The following is a 17,406-nucleotide window of genomic DNA, read 5'->3' on the forward strand; positions in this document are numbered from 1 at the left end:
TTCTATTTTTGTCATACCTATTATATGTGACCTTATAAAACCCAGTTTATAATGTTATTATTTTTGCTTTTAATAGTAGGTTGTCTGTTTAAATTGAGATTTACAAAAAAACCACATTTTTGATATTGACCTCTTGACTGACCACTTTAGAATTCCACTGAGCCAAGTTTTCTCCTGGTGTTATTTTAATATTTTTACGCATTTTTGTGATTTTTAAATTTTTGTTTACTTATTTGATATGCCGTATTGAAATTAATAATAACAATTTCAATTATATTTCATTTTTAAATATTTATTAAAAATCAGATGTGCATGGTTACTGGAGTTATGAAAATGAATGAAATTTGGCTGCTCCCCTCAATGAGAGTAAAGTTGGAAAGATGAAACCTTTAAAAGGAAAGATAGTATAATACGGAACTATTGAATGACAAGGCATTCTTTGGCATCAGAATGGAGTGGCAGCTTATTACGATGAGAAGTTCAGAAGCAACTTCACAGAGGATGGAAAACCACTAAACTCCGGGCAGATAAATAGAAACTATCTAGTTTGAAGGGGATTAGATGTGGATGGGTTGGCACTTTTAAAGCCAGATTATACAGTTTAGTTTGCTGAAATTCAGAGTGCATGAAGAGCCAAATGATTCTGTGAGAAACCTAGACAGGCATCAGATCAAGATGTCTTCCTTCTGAGACTGTGGGGAAGCTCTCAAATATTTTATGCAGAAAAGGATCAAACTCCAATTTCAGAAATAACACATTGACAAGCAGTGTGAATGGACTGGATGGAGAGATGAACAGGAACAGAGATAATGACACCACTTACAGGATAACTACGACAATCTAAGTAAGAAAGTATGATGTATGAATGAACCCAGTGGTAACTGTGATGGAGAGAAGGGGTGGATTTGGTAGACTTCTGAGAAGAAAGAGTCACAAAAACTTTGAAAGCTTATAGTGTGGAGAAATGATGAAAGAAAAATCAATATTAACCATAAAATTTCAATCTTGGGTTACTGAGAGAAGAGTAAGAAAGTGCCAACTTCTTACTCTGATACACACAAGAGAAGATACAGAATGAGTTCAGACTCGTAAATGAATACCTTGGACTTTAGGATTGAAAAAGCTCTGGGCCGGGCATGATGGCTGACGCCTGTGATCCCAGCACTTTTGGAGACTGGGGCAGGCAGATCACCTGAGGTCAGGAGTTTGAGACCAGCCTGACCAACATGGTGAAACCCTGTCTCTACTGAATATACAAAAATAGCCGGGTGTGGTGGTGGGCGCCTGTAATCCCAGCTACTCGGGAGACTGAGGCAGGAGAATTGCTTTAACCTGGGTGGCTGAGGTTGCAGTGAGCCGAGTTCATGTCATTGCATTCCAGCCTTGGTGGCAGAGCAAGACTCTGTCTCAAACAAACAAACAAACAAACAAACAGACACAACAAAAAAAAGTCTGAATAAAATTTCCATTTTTAATGAACTTAACTATGAAAAGAATTTGTGCACAGCAGCAGACTTTGCAGGATTTTTATTTCAATGTGGAGAGTTATATGGGCTCAACCCTGGGTTGAGTAATCCCACTCTCTAGCACAGGGAAAGTTTAAAAAGACACTGTTAACTGTTTTCCTTAGTTTGCCTCAACCCACAGCTTCTCCCCATTCCTTGAATTCCCAGAGTAAGGACTCAATAGGTCAGAGTTTTGCAGTTTGGTTTTTTTGTGTATTGAATTAGCTTCATTGTGTTTTTAAATTTCTCCCTCTTTATAAAATTATGTTATTCAATAACCAGAAGATGTTTAGTGACATTAGATTAGTTTCTGTCAAATAATATTTTAGTTCACAAGGTGGATAATTAAGAGAAAAAATGTGATGAGAAATCCCCAAACAAATAATTTTTGAATAACTTTTAGCTTTTTTATTTTGAAAAAAAAAAAAAAGAAACAAGACTATAGCTTGAGATTGTCTTTTGTTCTGGGAAAATTTTCCCTCAAAAGAAAGTGAGTTTCCCTTAATGCCTCTATTGGAATATCAACTATTCTGTGGATCTCACTCTTTCTTGCTCACTGAGCTAAAAACTTCTTGAGGACAATGGCCCCTGTTTGATTCAACTTAGCACATCACTTGATACATAGCGGGGATGCAGTTAATTCTTTCTTCCATTCAGTTACATTGAATTGGATTTTAGCTGAGAATACACATGAGAACATACTGATACAGACCAGAACTATGGCTGAATAAAGGTATAGAAATGACAGGGCTTAGGTGGGAGACATGAGAGATGGTCAGGGATACAAATCCAAAAAAAATTTAAGAAAGACTTCAGTAAGCCATGTAGTCATTTGAGAAAATATTAACTGGAAATACCTAGAAAACCTGATGAAATGGCCTAGTAATTATAGCTAAATGAAGGACAGAATTTAGCAAGAATGACCACAAGGAAAGTCAAATTCTTATGCAGTGCAGAATGAGAATCAAGCAAAGCTTCAAGACTGCATAGAAATGAGATTTTACCTTATTTTTCTGTTGACTCTTAATATACTGAAAGAGTGGTAAAACATTCTGACTTTTTCACATAACTGGCTCAAATAAAACCCATAACCTTTTAAAAGATAATAACTATATATATATATATATATATACACACACATATATAGTTATAAAGATATATATACATATGTGTATGTGTGTGTGTGTATATATATATATATGAAGAAATAGAATCCTACTTAATTAAAACTATGAAAGATGCATAAAGGGAACTAAGTCATTGCAGCATAGTTTTCTTCTCTACCTTCCTTCAAATGACTCATACCTTGGTTATATTCTTCTCTAACTTTATATGTGTTTATATTAATAAATGTGAATACCGCATATATGGAGTTTATATGCCTCCCATTATTTATAACTTTTAGCAAAATACAACCTTACGTTGTACATTATATCATATTTTGACACAATGTGATTTTCTCAATTACCAACAAATTATAGGTAGTTCTTCAGAGCTAACACATTTATACTATTACTTTAATAATCCTTGATATTTCCTTAAATATTTACCCTCCAGCCAGATCTTTACATTCTTTTTTGTCTCTCAAATAATCAACAATGATTATTCCTATATAACTCTCCTTGCATATATGTACTGTATTTTTTTTTTTTTTTTTTTTTTTGAGACAGAGTCTCGCTCTGTTGCCCAGGCTGGAGTGCAGAGTACAGTGGCACGATCTTGGCTCACTGCAACCTCCACCTCCTGGGTTCAAGTGATTTCTCCTGTCTCAGCCTCCCAAGTAGCTGGGATTACAGACATCTGCCACCACACCCAGCTAATTTTTTTCTTTTTTTTTTTGTATTTTTAGTAGAGATGAGGTTTCATCATGTTGGTCAGGCTGGTCTCAAACTCTTGACCTCAGGTGATCCACCCGCCTCGGCCTCCCAAAGTATTGGGATTACAGGTGTGAGCCACTGCACCCGGCCTCATGTGCTATATTTTTACTTCATTCCAGGACACTAATATGCTTTTGTTTTCCGTCTATTTCCTGGTTGCACGTTCTCAATATTTTTGTGGTCTCCCTGGCTTTTTAACTTTGAGGCATTACAGGCTTCTAAACTAAATTCTTCTCTTCTCACCTATTCTTATTTTAGTGTTCAGTTCATCCAGTTTCATTGCTCTAAGTGCCAACTTTGTGTCGATGTTCCCTAAGTTCATAAGGCCAATAAAATGTCTCTTGTGAACTTCAGGCTGCATATACAAATGACTTCTCTATATATCTGCTGAGACCTTCAACAAAAAATATCACATTTAGCATGCCTCAAATTGAGTTCTTGATCACTTTTAAACTTCCTATACCTGGATTCTTCCACATTTCAGTTGAAATGCAACTTCAATTATGCAGTAACTATGGCCAAACACCAAATATTTGTGCTTGACTCCTCATTTGTCTTATACCTCATATCTACTCTTTGAGAAGCCTTTGTTTGTGCTACTTTCAAAATATATTTCTGATTGGATAATTTCTTATTCCTTTCAAAAATACCACCCTGGTCCATGCTCCCATCAACAATCTTCTATTCACTGCTGTAGAATTATCTCATTTCTTATACATTAAGTTCTAGGGTACATATGCACAACGTGCAGGTTTGTCACATATGTATACCTGTGCCGTGTTGGTTTGCTGCACCCATTAACTCATCATTTACATTAGGTATTTCTCCTAATGCTATCCCTCCCCTATCCCCCGACCCCATGACAGTCCCTGGTATGTGATATTCCCTGCCTTGTGTCCAAGTGTTCTCATTGTTCAATTCTCACCTATGAATGAGAACATACGGTGTTTGGTTTTCTGTCCTTGCGATAGTTTGCTGAGAATGATGGTTTCCAGCTTCATCCATGTCCCTACAAAGGATATGAACTCATCCTTTTTTATGGCTGCATAGTATTCCATGGTGTATATGTGTCACATTTTCTTAATCCAGTCTATTACTGATGGACATTTGGGTTGGTTCCAAGTCTTTGCTATTGTGAATAGTGCTGCAACAAACATACGTGTGCGTGTGTCTTTATAGTAGTTTGATTTATAATCCTTTGGGTATATACCCAGTAATGGGATCACTGGGTCATGTGGTATTTCTAGTTCTAGATCCTTGAGGAATCGCCACACTGTCTTCCACAGTGGTTGAACTAGTTTACACTCCCACCAACAGTGTAAGAGCATTCCTATTTCTCCACATCCTCTCCAACACCTGTTATTTCCTGACTTTTTAATGAACACCATTCTAACTGGTGTGAGTGGTATCCACTGGTGTGATTTTGATTTGCATTTCTCTGATGGCCAGTGATGATGAGCATTTTTTCATGTGTCTGCTGGCTGCATAAATGTCTTCTTTTGAAGTGTCTGTTCATATACTTTGTCCACTTTTTGATGGGGTTGTTTGATTTTTTTCTTGTAAATTTGTTTAAGTTCTTTGTGGATTCTGGATATTAGCCCTTTGTCAGATGGGTAGATAGCAAAAATTTTCTCCCATTCTGTAGGTTGCCTGTTCACTCTGATGGTAGTTTCTTTTGCTGTGCAGAAGCTCTTTAGTTTAATTAGATCTCATTTGTCTATTTTGGCTTTTGTTGCCATTGCTTTTGGTGTTTTAGACATGAAGTCCTTGCTCATCCCTATGTCCTGAATGGTATTGCCTAAGGTTTCTTCTAGAGTTTTTATGGTTTTAGGTCTAACATGTAAGTTTTTAATCCATGTTGAATTAATTTTTGTATAAGGTGTAAGGAAGGGATCCAGTTTCAGCTTTCCACATATGGCTAGCCAGTTTTCCCAGCACCATTTATTAAATAGGGAATCCTTTCCCCATTTCTTGTTTTTCTCAGGTTTGTCAAAGATCAGATGGCTGTAGATGTGTGGTGTTATTTCTGAGGGCTCTGTTCTGTTCCATTGGTCTATATCTCTGTTTTGGTACCAGTACCATGCTGTTTTGGTTACTGTAACCTTGTAGTATAGTTTGAAGTCAGGTGGTATGATGCCTCCAGCCTTGTTCTTTTTGCTTAGGATTGTCTTGGCAATGTGCACTCATTTTTGGTTCCACATGAACTTTAAAGTAGTTTTTTCCAATTCTGTGAAGAAAGTCATTGGTAGCTTGAAGGGGATGGCATTGAATCTATAAATTACCTTGGGCAGTATGGCCATTTTCACGACATTGATTCTTCCTATCCATGACCATGGGATGTTCTTCCATTTGTTTGTATCCTCTTTTATTTTGTTGAGCAGTGTTTTTTGGGTTTCTGCAGTTAGATGCCTAATATGATTAGACCCAAAAATACTAAGGACTCTACTTCTAATAGTATGGAGAACACTGATAGCCCTTTGCAGAAACTGTTTAGAGAGTTACGCAAAATAAATGCATTTGAAACACCTGATTTACTGCTCATAAGAGGCAAGAAGTTTAGTGACTCTATACATAATACCTTTGACCATATATGGAGATCCAAGGAACATAATGAAGCTGGTTGTTTGCTCCTAAGTTCAGTGCACAAAGTGATGAAAGAAAATTATGAACTGAGAGATTCTATCTCCTGGCTTCAGAAGCAGATACTGAGCCTCAAATTTGCTAAGATTGCCCTGAGTGAGATTCTTATCTCCTGTAGAGAAACAGCTGAAATTGCGGAAAAACAGACATAAGCTCTTATCATATGAGTGGCTGACCTGCAATGAAAGATGCATGCACGACCTCGCCAGGTGTCTACTGTTAAATTGAGGGCATTGATTGGAAAAGAAGGGGACCCTGAAACTTGGAATGGGGACATGTGAGAGGACCCCGGTAAACCTGGGGATGCTGACTTTGTAAACTCTGGTGAATATTTTTTGGCCAGAATGAAGAGCTTCCCCATCCCCAGTAGTGGTGACATCCACTCCCCAACCCATGCTGTTGTCAGCCTTTCTACCTTTGGCTGAGAACATAAACTCTGTGCTGCCTGAGGCAACAGTGATGGCCTCCCCTGAGGTAGTTGACAAGCAAGATAATGTTGATCATCCTCAGGAGCCACCCCCATCATCTCTGCTTCTAAACCTATAACTAAAGTCCCGGCAGGCTGCTAGAGGTGAGGTTGAGAGTGTGACCCATGAGGAGATGCACTACACTTGAAAAGAACTGTTTGAGTTCTCTAATTTATATAAACAGAAATCTGTAGGACAGGCATGGGGATGGATATTAAGGGTGTGGGATAATGGTGGAAGGAACACAGAGTCGGATCAGGCTGAATTTATTGATCTGGGCTCACTAAGTAGGAACTCTGCTTTTAATGTTCAACTCTGGGCATTATGAAAGTTTCTAATGGTTTATTTGCATTGTTAGCCAAAATATGGATTAAAAGATGGGCCACTGTGAGCAAGCTGGAAATGCCTGATCTTTCCTGGTTTAATGTAGAGGAAGAGATCCAAAGGGCTAGGGAAATCGGGATTGTGGAGTGGATTAGACCGTTAGACCTACTCATCCCGGCTGGGAGAGTCCAGAAGATATACCCTTGACCAAAGCCTTGTGAAATAGATTTGTGAGGGCAGCACCTGCATCTTTAAAGAGCCCTGCAATTGCTTTTCTCTGTATGTCAGATCTAATGGTGGGGACCACAGTTATTCAACTACAAAATTTAAATACAATGGGAATAATTTGATCCCAAGGTGGCAGGAGCCAAGTAGCAGCACTCATCTGTCAAAGGCAAGGTGGGTGTAGCTACCATAATGGACAGCAGAGGCAAAGTGGCAATCAGAATAGTGTGACTCGTGTAGAGCTCTGGTATTGGCTAATTAATCACTGTGTCCCTAGAAGTGAAATTGATAGGAAACCTACTGCGTTCCTATTTAATTTATACGAGCAGAAAACTTCTAGGTTAAATGGACAAAAGACTAATTTGAATTATAAAAATAGAATCATGGCCCCTCAATTAATTTCCAGACTTGAGCAAGTTTACAGACCCAGAACCCCTGGAGTGAAGGAGAGGCGAGATCCCCTGGAAGAATGGTACGCCTAACGTAGGGTCCCCACTACATTTCCGACAATTTATGCAGTGAATCTTTTTCCCCTCCTTCCCCAAGGAGGCCTCCAGCCTTTTATCAGGTTAACCGTGCATTGGGGAAAGGGAAATGATCAGACATTTCAGGGACTACTGGACACTGGCTCTGAGCTGATGTTGATTCCAAGGGACACAAGACATCATTGTGGTCCTCCAGTTAAAGTAGGGGATTATGGAGGTCAGGTAATTAATGGAGTTTTAGCTCTGGTCTGACTTACAGTGGGCCCAGTGGGTACCTGGACTTGGCCTGTGGTAATTTCCCCAGTGCCAGAATGCATAATTGGCATAAACATACTTAGCAGCTGGCAGAACCCCCACATCGCCTCCCTGACTGGTAGGTTGAGGGATATTATGGTGGGAAAGGCCAAATGAACCCTTTAGAGCTACCTCTACCTATAAAAATAGTAAATCGAAAACAATATTGCATCCCTGGAGGGATTGCAGAGATTAGTGCCACCATCAAGGAGTTGAAAGATGCAAGGGTGGTGATTCCCACCACATCCCCATTCAACTCTTCCATTTGGCTGTGCAGAAAACAGGTGGATCTTGGAGAATGAGAGTGGATTATTATAAGCTTAACCAAGTAGTGACTCCAATTGCAGCTGCGGTACCAGATGTGATTTCATTGCTTGAGCAAATTAACACATTTTCTGGTACCCAGTATGCAACCATTGACTTGGCAAATGCCTTTTACTCCATTCCTGTCCATAAGGCACACCCGAAGCAATTTGCCTTCAGCTGGCAAGGCCAGCAATATACCTTTATTGTCCTACCCGAGGGGTATATCAACTCTCAGATTTTGTGTCATAATCTTATTCGGAGAGACTTTGATTGCTTTTCGCTTCTGCAAGATATCACAATGGTCCATTACATTGGTGACATTGTGCTGATTGGATCCAGTGAGCAAGAAATAGCAAACACAGTGGACTTATTGGTGAGACATTTGCGTGCCAGAGAATGGGGAATAAATCCAACTACAATTCAAGGACCTTCTACTTCAGTAAAATTTCTAGGGGTCCAGTGGTGTGGGGCCTGTCAAGATATCCCTTCTAAGATGAAGGATAAGTTGCTGCATTTGGCGCCTCCTACAACGAAGAAAGAGGCACAATGCTTAGTGGGGCTATTTGGGTTTTGGAGGCAACACATTCCTCATTTAGGTGTGTTACTCTGGCCCATTTATTGGGTGACCTGAAAGGCTGCCAATTATGAGTAGGATCCAGAACAGGAGAAGGCTCTGCAACAGATCCAGGCTTCTGTGAAAGCTGCTCTGCCACGTAAGCCATATGACCCAGTAGATCCAACGGTGCTTGAGGTGTCAGTGGCAGACAGGGATGTTGTTTGGAGCCTTTTGCAGGCCACCATAGGTGAATCACAGTGGAGGCCTCTACGATTTTGGAGCAATGCCCTGCCATCTTCTGCATATAATTACTTTTCTTTTGAGAGGCAGCTCTTGACCTGTTACTGGGCTTTGGTGGAAACTGAACATTTGACTATATGTCATCAAGTCACCATGTGACCTGAACTGCCTATCATTAACTGGTTGCTTTCTGACCCATCTAGCCATAAAGTGGGTCATACACAGCAGCATTCTATCATCAAATGGAAGTGGTTATATATATGATCAGACTTAAGCCGGTCCTGAAGGCACAAGTAAGTTACATGAGAAAGTGGCTCAAATGCCCATGGTCTCCACTCCTGCCACCCTGCCTTCTCTTCCCCAGTCTGCACTGAAGGCCTCATGGGAGGTTCCCTATGATCAGTTGACAGAGGAAGAGAGGACTCGAGCCTGGTTCACAGATGGTTCTGCACGATATTCAGGCACCACCCAAAAGTGGACAGCTGCAGCACTACAGCCCCTTTTAAGGACATCCCTGAAGGACAACGGTGAAGGGAAATCTTCCCAGTGGGCAGAACTTCAAACAGTGCACGTGGTTGTGCACTTTGCATGGAAGGAGTAATGGCCAGATGTGTGATTATGTACTGATTCCTGGGCTGTAGCCTATGGTTTGTCTGGATGGTCAGTGACTTGGAAGAAGCATGATCGGAAAATTGGTGACAAAGAAATTTGGGGAAGAGTTATGTGGGTGGACCTCTCTGAGTGGTCAAAATCTGAAGACATTTGTATTCCATGAGAGTGCTCACCAATGGGTGACCTCAGTAGAGGAGGATTTTAATAATCAAGTGGATAGGATGACCTGATCTATAGACATCACTCAGCCTCTTTCCCCAGCCTCCCCTGACATAGCCCAATGGACCCATGAACAAAGTGGCCATGGTGGCAGGGATGGAGGTTGTGCATGGGCTCAGCAACAATGGACTTCCACTTACCAAGGCCGACCTGGCTACGGCCACTGCTGAGTGCCCAATTTGCCAGCAGCAGAGACCAACACTGAGCCCTCAATATGGCACCATTCCTCAAGGATGTCAGCCAGCTACCTGGTGACAGGTTGATTATATTGGACCTCTTCCATCATTGAAATGGCAGAGGTTTGTCCTCACTGGAATAGACACTTACTCTGCATATGGGTTTGCCTATCCTGCACACAATGCTTCTGCCAAAACTACCATCCATGGACTCATGGAATGCATCATCCACCATCATGGTATTCCACACAGCATTGCCTCTAACTAAGGCACTCACTTTGCAACAAAAGATTGTGGTAGTGGGCTTATCCTCATGGAATTAACTGGTCTTACCATGTTTCCCATCATCCTGAAGCAGCTGGATTGACAGAACAGTGGAATGGCCTTTTGAAGTCACAATTACAACACCAACTAGGTAACAATACTTTGCAGGGCTGAGGCAAAGTTATCCAGAAGTCTGTGTATGCTCTGAATCAGCGTCCAATATAGTGTACTGTTTCTCCCATAGCCAGGATTCATGGGTCCAAGAATCAAGGGGTGGAAATGGAATTGGCACCACTCACCATCACCCCTAGTGATCCACTAGCAAAATATTTGCTTGCTGTTACTCTGATAATACGTTCTGCTGACCAGAGGCCTTAGTTCCAGAGGGAGGAACACTGCCACCAGGAGACACAGCAACAATTCTATTGAACTAGAAGTTAAGACTGCCACTTTGGGCTTCTCCTACCTTTAAGCCAACAAGCTAAGAAGAGAATTACAATGTTGGCTGGGGTGATGGACCCAGACTATAAAGATGAAATCAGTCCACTACTCCACAACAGAGGTAAAGAACAGCATGCATGGAATACAGGAGATCCATTTGGGTGTCTCTTAATATTATCATTCCCTGTGATTAAGGTTAATGGAAACTACAACAGCCCAATCCAGGCAGGACTACAAATGGTCCAGACCCCTCAGGAGTGAAGGTTTGGGTCACTCCACCAGGAAAATATCACGACCTGCTGAGGTGCTTGCTGAAGGCAAAGAAATATAGAATAGGTAGTAGAAGAAGGTAGTCATCAATACCAGCTATGACCACGTGACCAGCTGCAGCAATGGGGACTGTAATTGTCATGAGTATTTCCTTCTTCTTTTGCTAAAAATGTTTGTACATGTATACACTTGTATGAAGAAAATATCTTTATTTTATTTCCTTTTCCTTTATCATATGACATAAGATTTATTGACTTCATATCAGCATTTAAGTATTGTTAACTTTATGTAATATTGTTTGGGTTGGGGGTTGGTGTGTTTCCGGTTGTACAAAGGACAGTTGTATTATGTTAGGTGTAATTATGGCCTTATTATTGCCTTCATTTGAAGATTATGCATGATCTCAGGAGATGTGTATGGGTTCAACTTGACAAGGGGTATACTTGTGATGGTTAATACTGAGTGTCAACTTGATTGGATTAAAGGATACAAAGTATTGACCCTGGGTGTGTCTTTGAGGGTGTTGCCAAAAGGGATTAACATTTGAATCAGTGGTCTGGGGAAGGCAGATCCACCCTTAATCTGGTGGACACCATCTAATCAGCTGCCAGCAAATATAAAGCAGGCAGAAAAACATGAAAAGGGGAGACTGGCCTAGTCTCCCAGCCAACATCTTTCTCCTGTGCTGAATGCTTCCTGCCTTCAAACATCGGACTCCAAGTTCTTCAGTTTTGGGACTTGGACTGACTCTCCTTGCTCCTCAGCTTGCAGACAGCCTATTGTGTGATGTTGTGATCATGTGAGTTAATACTTAATAAACTCCCCTTTATATTTATATAGGATATATATATATATACCCTATTAGTCCTGTCCCTCTAGAGAACACTGACTAATATAGTAGCCTTGGATGAGCTTTTGTATTTCTCTGGTGTCAGTTGTAATATCTTCCATTTCATTTCTTACCGAGGTTATTTGGATTTTCTCTTTTCTTTTCTTGGTTAATCTTGCTAATGGTCTATCAATTTTATTTATTTCTTCAATGAACCAACTTTTTATTTCTTTTTTTTTTGTATTTTTTTTGTTTGTTTTTATTTCATTTAGTTCTGCTATGATCTTGGTTATTTCCTTTCTTCTGCTGGGTTTGGGTTTGGTTTGTTCTTGTTCCTCTAGTTCCTTAAGGCGTGACCTTAGATTGTCAGTTTGTGCTCTTTCAGTCTTTTTTATGTAGGCATTTGGGGCTATGAAATTTCCTCTTAGCACCACCTTTGCTGATCCCAGAGGTTTTGATAGGTTGTGTCATTATCGTTGTTCGGTTTGAAGAATTTTTCAATTTCCATCCTTTTGTTTTTGACCCAGGGCTCATTCAGGAGCAGGTTATTTAGTTTCCATGTATTTGCATGAGTTCAAAGGTTCCTTTTGAAGTTGATTTCCAGTTATATTCCACTGTGGTCTGAGAGAGTGCTTGATATAATTTTAATTTTCTTAAATTTATTGAGGCTCATTTTGTGGCCTATCATATGGTCTATCTTGGAGAAAGCTCCATGTGCGATTGAATAGAATGTGTGTATTACAGCTGTTGGATGGAATGTTCTGTATTTATCTGTTAAGTCCATTTGTTCCAAGGTGTAGTTTAATTCCAGTTTCCTTGTTGACTTTCTGTCTTGATGACCTGTCTAGTGCTGTCAGTGGGGTATTGAAATTCCCCACTATTCTTGTGTTACTGTCTGTCTCATTTCGTAGGTCTAGTAGTAATTGTTTCATAAATTTGGGAGCTCCAGTGTTAGGTACATATATGTTTAAGATTGTGATATTTTCCTGTTGGACAAGGCCTTTTACCATTATATAATGTCCCTCTTTGCCTTTTTTAACTGCTGTTGCTTTAAAGTTTGTCTTTTTCTGATATAAGAATAGCTACTCCTGCTTCCTTTTGGTGTCCATTTGCATGAAATGTCTTTTTTTCACTCCTTTACTTAAAGTTTATGTGAGTCTTTATGTTTTAGGTGAGTCTCTTGAAGGCAGCAGATACTTGGTTGGTGAATTCTTATCCATTCTGCAGTTCTGTATCTTTTAAGTGAAGCATTTAGGCAATTTACATTCAATGTTAATGTTGAGATGTGAGGTACCATTCCATTCATAATGTTGTCTGTGTATCTTGGTTTTTTGTTTTGTTTGTTTGTTTGTTTTGTTTATGGTTTTTAAATTGTATTTTATTTATAGGTCCTGTGAGATTTATGCTTTAGAAAGGTTCTGTTTTGATGCATTTCAAGGATTTGTTTCAAGATTTAGAGCTCCTTTTAGCAGTTCTTGTAGTGTGGCTTGGTAGTCACAAATTCTCTCAGCATTTGTTTTTCTGAAAAAAACTGTATCTTTCCTTCATATACAATGCTTAGTTTCACTGGATACAGAATTCTTGGCTGATAATTGTTTTGTTTGAGGAAGCTGAAGATACGGCCCCAATTCCTTCTAGCTTGTACAGTTTCTGCTGAGAAATCTGCTGTTAATCTGATAGGTTTTCCTTTGTAGGATACCTGGTGCTTTTGTCTCACAGCTGTTAAGATTCTTTCCTTTGTCTTAACTTTAGATGACCTATGCATTGGCATAACACATAACAATGTGCCTAGGTGATGATCTTTTGGTGATTAATTTCCCAGGTGTTCTTTGTGCTTCTTGTATTTGGATGTTTAGGTCTCTAGCAAGGCCAGGGAATATTTCCTCAATTTTTTTCCCCAAATATAGTTTCAAAACTTTTAGATTTCTCTTCTTCCTCAAGAACACTGATTATTCTTAGGTTTGGTCATTTAACATAATCCCAGACTACTCTGAGGCTTTGTTCATATTTTCTTATTCTTTTTTCTGTCTTTGTTGGATTGGGTTAATTTGAAGGACTTGTCTGAATTTCTTTCTTCTACTTGTTGAACTTTATTGCTAAGGCTTTCCAGAGAATTTTGCATTTCTATCTGTGTCCAATGTTTCCTGAAGTTTTTATTGTTTTTGTTTATGCTATTTCATTGACTATTTCTCCCTTCACTTCTTGTATCTGTTTTTTTATTATTATTATTTATTTCCTTGCATTGGGCTTACCTTTATTTGGGGCCTGCCTGATTAGATTAATAACTAACCTCCTGAATTCCTTTTCAGGCAAATCAGGGATTTCTTCTTGGTTTGTATCCATTGCTGGTGAGCTAGTAGGATTTTTGGGGGTGTTAAAGAGCCATGTTTTGTCATATTACCAGAGTTGGTTTTCTGGTTCCTTCTCATTTGGGTAGGTTATGTCAGAGGGAAGGTCTAGGGCTGAAGGCTGTGGTTAGATTCTTTTTTCCCATTGGGTATTTCCTTCACATAGTGTCCTCCCCCTTTTCCTATGGATGTGGCTTCCTGAGAGCCGAGGTGTAGTGATTATTGCCTCTCTTCTGGGTCTAGCCACCCAAAAAGTCTGCCAGGCTCTGGGCTAATACTGGGTGTTGTCCGCACAGAGTCCTGTGATGTGAACCGTCTGTGGATCTCTCAGCCATGAATACCAGCATCTGTTATGGAGAGGCAGCAGGGAGGTGAAATGGACCCTGTGAGTGTTCTTAACTTTGGTGGTTTAATGCTCTTTTTTGTGTGCTGGTTGGCCTCCTGCCAGGAGGAGAGGAACCCGTGGCGGGTGGGGCCCTAGAACTCCCAAAAGTATATGCCCTTTGTCTTCAGTTACCAGGATGGGTAGGGAAGTACCATTGGGTGCGGGCAGGGCTAAGCATGTCTGAACTTAGACTTTTCTTGGGCGGGTCTTGCTGCCGCTGCATTGGGGGATGAGTGCAAGACTTCCAGGTCAGTGGAGTTATTTACCTAGGAGGATTATGGCTGCCTCTGCTGAGTTGTGCAGGTTGCCAAGGAAGTGGGGGAGAGCCGGGAGTCATAGGCTTCTCCCAGCTCCCACACAATCCAAAGGGCTGGTCTCACTCCTACCATGGCCCCATCATAGCACCAAGTCTGTTTCCAGGCACCGAGTCTGTTTCCATGGGCAAGCAGGGCTGAGAACTTACCTACGGCTAACCCGCTTCCCAGTTGCAAAAGAAAGTATGGCTTTAGTGCTTCCACTGTCTGTGGAGTCTACACGCAGGATTTGCATCCTCCCCCGAGTCCAAGCAGGAATGGACACTGCTTCCTCTACCCCTGTATTTTGCTTGGCTTTCTAAATTCACACAGCTCCAGGTAAGATCAGAATATTCTCCCATAAACTAGACCTTCAGTTTCCCCAGTGGGGGTGTGTATTCAGGGGCAACGGATCTCCCTTTCCCTCTTTCACAGCCTGGGCACTTACAGTATTTGGAGCATCTTGAGGGCCCTGCAGGAGCAATCTGCTTCCTTCAGAGGGTCTGTGGGTACTCTCAGGATTCCTGATATTCCTGCAGTCATTCTGGGGCAAAATTAACGATGTGAGCCTCCACATCCTGCTCTGTACGTCTGAGTTATAGCTGCAATCCAGTCTTGACATGACGGATTAAATTTTTTAAAATAAAACTTTAACTGTTTAACATAACTTTTTACACATTTGTTGGTGTGTAATTAAAAATTATGGTTAAACATGTCCCTTTTTCACAGAGACTAATATATTATCAGTTAGCCAGAGACTGTTACTGCTTAATGTGTTTTATTTCACATCAGTTACTTATTAAGAGTTCGATTGATTTTTTGTTTCATTTGCTTATACTTTAAGAATATAATACATTCTGGAATGAAGGATACATAATACTTCTCAATCACATGCATTCCCTATGTTTTCACATTTCTTTCACATTGTGTCACATATGTTTATGCAAGTTTTGGAGATAATGATCAATCATAGTGGAATTACTATATTGCTGCCTTTATTTTTGGCTTTCACTGAAATATTATAAATATGTTTTCTACTTATAAACAAGTATATAAATTATGTAGCCCAAAATATTACAATTTTAAGTCAATGACCTATCTTTTTAACATAGCTTAAAGTCCTAATTAAACTCAACTTTGTAAATGAATGGCTCCACCAGCATCTTCTTAACCTTTTAAAGTTATTCTTCCCCAAGGAATAGAATATTATTTTATTGAGGAACTTTGCATTAGAGTGAAAGCTATAAATTTCCAGGTCCTAATCCTAATGTAGTCCAGGGTGAATAAACAGTTTTCTAGAGTGAACTAATGTGAGTCACATTGGCTTTCTAAGTGCCATAGGTTACTACTTAAGGCTAAGAAAGTGACAATTTATTAAAATAATGCTAGAGATTACTAGCATTTTCTTCACTAGGGTGACTGCATTTTCTTTTTCTTTTTTTCACCCCTCATTCCTTTGCTGTTCTCTAAAGAGCAGTTAATTTAGCCTACTTTATTATGTGATGAGATATCCAAATACTATCTCTTCTTGCTTTAGGACAATATAATGTCTGTCTTTCAGCATGAAGATACAGCCTACTTTGCAAAATCTCATGGCTCTAAAAGTATATATAAGGTGTTACATTCAGACCCTGCTACAATGCCCTTGGTATTACTAAACTGATAAAAAAAAAAGGGGAGACTCCACTGTATATGACTAAAATCAAATTTATCTTCCAAATATTTTTACTTATTTCACTGTAAAAAAAAAAAATCATGGACATCTCTCTTAAGTAGTATAGTGGCTAGCTAAGCTTGTAACCTACATTTAACTGGTTACTGAGTCACTACCATGTCTATATATGCAGTATTTCTAATTTCCAAGCTCTTTTCCAACCTCTTTCATTTGATGTCTCATTGGTGACCCCACTCAGAGATGACATATTTCTATCATCATAATATTCCTGATTATCTCTATTCAAGAGCTTTTTCTCCATTTCTTAAGTTTTCTATGTCTGCAACTACCCTTATTATTCACCTATGTCATTCATTCATCATTTTTTGGCTTACAAAAATTAATAAAATACTTCTCTAGAGTCTTAAAACCCTTTTATTAAAAAATTCAAGACAAAATACTCAAGGTTTCTCTCAGGCTCCATTCCTGTTGCAAAGTGTATATTGCAAACAGAACTGAGATTTGAGAATAGATGTGGTGGAGGAGAGGGAATCTTGAGAGTAAACCACTTTGCTATTTCATAGTGGTTATCATCATAATCATATAAACTATTAGTCAATCTACTAAATAACTACTACAATGGTTTCCCATTAGTGTTACATGGGAATCTGATTATTTCAAGATTTAACCAAGCTGGCCAAGAAACTAAAATTTCATTAATAAAATGATCATCTACATTATTTAAAAACTCATGCTAAATATTCTTAGAAAGCAATGTAATCTAAATACATTTTCATGATAATTTTGTGTAAGTTTCATAATATTTGGTGTAAGGTTATCCAAAAATATAAATATTACTGAATTATAATTCACTAATCGTATTACAATCTAGGTTAAAATTAGTCATATCTTCAGAAGCATTTATGCTGTTTATTAGGTATTATTAAAACTGCTTATTAATTATAAAAAGTGTATATGAATTATAATAATGTTATA

At 39.3% G+C, this 17,406-nt stretch overlaps 1 protein-coding gene across 4 annotated transcripts in view; it reads left to right on the plus strand.

Moving 5' to 3' along the window:
• Positions 1-17,406, plus strand: part of CDH18 (cadherin 18) — a 360,524-nt gene that overhangs the window by 66,025 nt on the left and 277,093 nt on the right. The window contains exon 1 of one of the 4 annotated variants that reach the window (XM_055245948.2): positions 14,441-14,463. The exons of the other annotated variants lie outside the window; for them this stretch is intronic. Within the exon in view, the coding sequence (XP_055101923.1) occupies positions 14,455-14,463 (9 nt within the window). The 5' untranslated portion in view covers positions 14,441-14,454. Of the gene's footprint in view, positions 1-14,440; positions 14,464-17,406 lie in introns of those variants that run through there. 4 annotated transcript variants of the gene reach the window in all.

Source organism: Symphalangus syndactylus, chromosome 16 (genome assembly GCF_028878055.3).
Source record: "Symphalangus syndactylus isolate Jambi chromosome 16, NHGRI_mSymSyn1-v2.1_pri, whole genome shotgun sequence".
NCBI classification, from domain to species: Eukaryota; Metazoa; Chordata; class Mammalia; order Primates; family Hylobatidae; genus Symphalangus; species Symphalangus syndactylus.